The 3,221-nt window shown below is 35.0% G+C and overlaps 1 protein-coding gene across 2 annotated transcripts in view; it reads left to right on the top strand.

Moving 5' to 3' along the window:
• LOC117108925 overlaps positions 1–3,221 on the top strand; it is a 15,294-nt gene that overhangs the window by 4,312 nt on the left and 7,761 nt on the right. The window contains exons 2-5 of one of the 2 annotated variants that reach the window (XM_033251117.1): positions 262–465; positions 1,160–1,718; positions 2,038–2,147; positions 2,952–3,177. In XM_033251117.1, the coding sequence (XP_033107008.1) occupies positions 1,166–1,718; positions 2,038–2,147; positions 2,952–3,177 (889 nt within the window). In that variant the 5' untranslated portion in view covers positions 262–465; positions 1,160–1,165. The remainder of the gene's footprint in view (positions 1–261; positions 466–1,159; positions 1,719–2,037; positions 2,148–2,951; positions 3,178–3,221) is intronic. The other variant, XM_033251109.1, reaches the window with a different exon arrangement.

The following is a 3,221-nucleotide window of genomic DNA, read 5'->3' as shown; positions in this document are numbered from 1 at the left end:
ATATATATATATATATATATATACATCGATTGATAAATGACTCGGTTAATCATTTATACCAAAGCAAGATCAAATATGGTGTGTAGCCCAGGCCTATAGCAAAGAACTATAGAAATAATTATAATAATTTCAAACATAATATATTATTATCTATATATAATAATATATAAAGCTTCTTGACGATAATACTGTACACATATACTAAATACCGTCAACAACACTTGTTGACGGTTATTAGTATGACTCATATTTTTCTCGTAGGCCAGATTCAGTTGCTCCGCAAGCCAAATGTGGCCTGCTAAAAGCGCCTATTAAAAAAAACCGTTTCGGAATATAGGATGATAATAAACCTCATGCTCTAAATACATGAGACTGAAGTGATCATGGATTATTTAGTAAAAGGAAGTTGGGATTAAAGAGCAAAACATTTAAGAACAGTTTCATGGGCCTGATTCCAACTTGCAGGTCAGTACCTATGGTTTTTATTGGAAAGGTTGCGGGGTGTGCAAAATTTGGGTTTTGTACGCACACATCGCAACCTCCCTAATTGTTGCATGTTAAGTGTTGGACTGTTCTTAATCCTAGTGTGTTCATGGATTTCGAATAACTTTTGGGTAAGCCTATTGTTATTGCACAATGGGACACTTTCCAGTACAAAATGTTTGAAGGTTTCACTACTTGTTGTTCTGTAATAATGCTAGATAACATGCTGACGTATATTATTTCATCAATTTCATTTTCTCCCGCTTACATGCCATTTTAGGGGAGAAAGTTAGGGCCACTGCCGACACCACCACCACGAGGCAGCTAATATTCTGCTTGTACCAATTACAGTATTTCGTTAAACGGTATGCTTATCTTCCATTAAGAATCATTACAAATATTAAGCTTACTAAATTAATATTTTCTTTTGGACCCTACTGTTATTTTGTTCTGTATTGTTTACATAACATCTCAGAATTAAGCCTCAGCCTATTATTGTTAATCTTTTTATAACGTTGGCCTAACAAGGTAATATTACTAATAAGATGATTTTGTCTTGATGTTATAATTTATTCAAATTCCTTTTAGAAAAACACATCGAATTTTCTGTTAAACCTCAATCATGTATTTTATTAAAAGGCTGCAATAAAATGTATTGGTGTTATTTATCTTGAAGGTTACAATGCCCCAAGAATCGATAAGTCTTCCTGCGATTGCGCAGATACCACCTACACTCGATGGACAGGCGTTCCTCGCAGCCTCTCATTTTAAGATCGGCTATGACAGACGCCTTTCCAGAAGTGCTACAAAACGTAGCACTTTTTCAAAAGATTATAGCTTTCACAGCCACTATGGCCGATCACCAGCCGCCGTTCCTCCAGTACCAGCTGAGGTCATGCATCGGGCTGAAGAAGTTGGAATAAGTGACGTCACAGAGACTCTTCACTCCTTCGGGTCGAAACCATATTCAAAACTTCCACCATGTGCATCTCTTACTAAGACGAATTTTAAAATGAACGCCGATAAAAGTATAGACTCTTTTAAAACGACGCATTCCAAGATGTATCCACCAAAGCCGTTAAGCCAAAGTTTACCAATGTCTTTTCCGATGAAGAGTTACGTTCCTCAAGGAGATCGAGAAAAGGCATCTATTCCCGTGTCAGACTATAAATCGAGGTTTACTGGTCACGATACCGCCATATTCACTGTTGAACGAGCTCCTTGTATGCATAATGGTTAGTCATTTTTTTCTGTAAACTATACAAGAAACAACACTGGTCATATCTAGACAGTGGCAGATTCAAGGGGGCCCAGTTACCTATTTTTATTCCCCCACAAACAATCACAGGTTTTAACCTAGGCCTATGATAGTTAAATGCTAACAGGTATTGGAAGATTCTATCTTATATATATACGTGACTCAGGACTCACATTTTTTTTGGTCTATACATTGAGGTAATAAATAGTAATAGTATTTTAGTCTAAATTTAAGGCTAAAATAATGTGGGCTGTGAATATTTTCTTAAATATTCAACTTATTTAATTTTTATATAGGTGGTCAGTCAACTATACGGGGTGATGATAGAACGCATGATAAATTTTTGACATCAACAAGCGAACAATTTCCTGCCAGGTACATCGCTTACAGTAGAGTTAAACCAGACGTAAGTAAAATGGTCATAATTATGATTAAGCTATAAAAGGGTTACCACTTCATACCTACAAACAAAACAAACCGACCTTAAAGTACATGTTCGAAATATTAATATAAGTGACGACGCGTGTTTAGTTAGTAGACCTATTCCAACCCGCCAATCAAGGATAAAAGTTGTATTTGTTTATTTCTCAACAGCTAGACATAGAATAAGATGAAGGTGGATTCGAGCATTGCTTATGTCATTATGTGAACTAGATAGCCTGTTTTAGTTTTAATGTTATCTATAACTTCTGCGATAAAAAATAATCAGTCAATCAATTATGTATTAATTAATCAACCAGCTAATCATTAATGAATCAATCACGCCATCAATTAATTAATTATGTTACCCAGTCAATCAGTAGTCAACCAACCAACCAACCAACTACTATCAATTTATCATCAAACCAATTTGGTCAAAATAAGTATTGCCAATTCCAAACCGACAATTGGTTTTTGTATATGGATTTTTTAAAGAAAATGTTTTTAAACTGGCACCCAACATTATTGTATGCTTTTAAGAGACTGATATCTTTACTATCTTTAAAATAATTAAAATAAATAGGCCTACTTTAATATATCACCAGCCAAAACATGGGATGCATGAATTAACCTACTAGATAGTTACAACTTCCAACAATTCAAATGTTACTTTCGTCAAAATTAACTGTTTTATGTTGACAATTAGACCTCAAAACACACAAAAAAACCCTTTACTTCATTTGTTGTATTGCTGTGTATAATGTGTCGCGTATTAATTAATGTTATTTAGACAATTGGATCCAACATTCCACAAGGTGACATAAATAAAATCCCTGAACGTTGCACAACACAAGAAGTTTCATATCCTAAACATGACAGTGCCAATTACAAGTCGTACGAAAGAGAACAAGCTATTGGACAGATTGGTGACACTAACTTCAAAATGGGGCATATTCGAACATACGACAGATTCGACACAACTGCAGGGGAAGCATTTTGCCCAATGGGAAACCCAGGTAAGCCTAAACACTTAAAGCCTCAGTTTTACTCTATAATAAAC

The sequence above is a fragment of the Anneissia japonica genome, unplaced genomic scaffold (genome assembly GCF_011630105.1).
Source record: "Anneissia japonica isolate Jap-2015-1 unplaced genomic scaffold, ASM1163010v1 scaffold26_len2425191_cov177, whole genome shotgun sequence".
Taxonomy (NCBI): domain Eukaryota; kingdom Metazoa; phylum Echinodermata; class Crinoidea; order Comatulida; family Comatulidae; genus Anneissia; species Anneissia japonica.
Note: the sequence above shows the minus strand (reverse complement) of the source record. Positions and strands in the feature narration are given on the sequence as shown.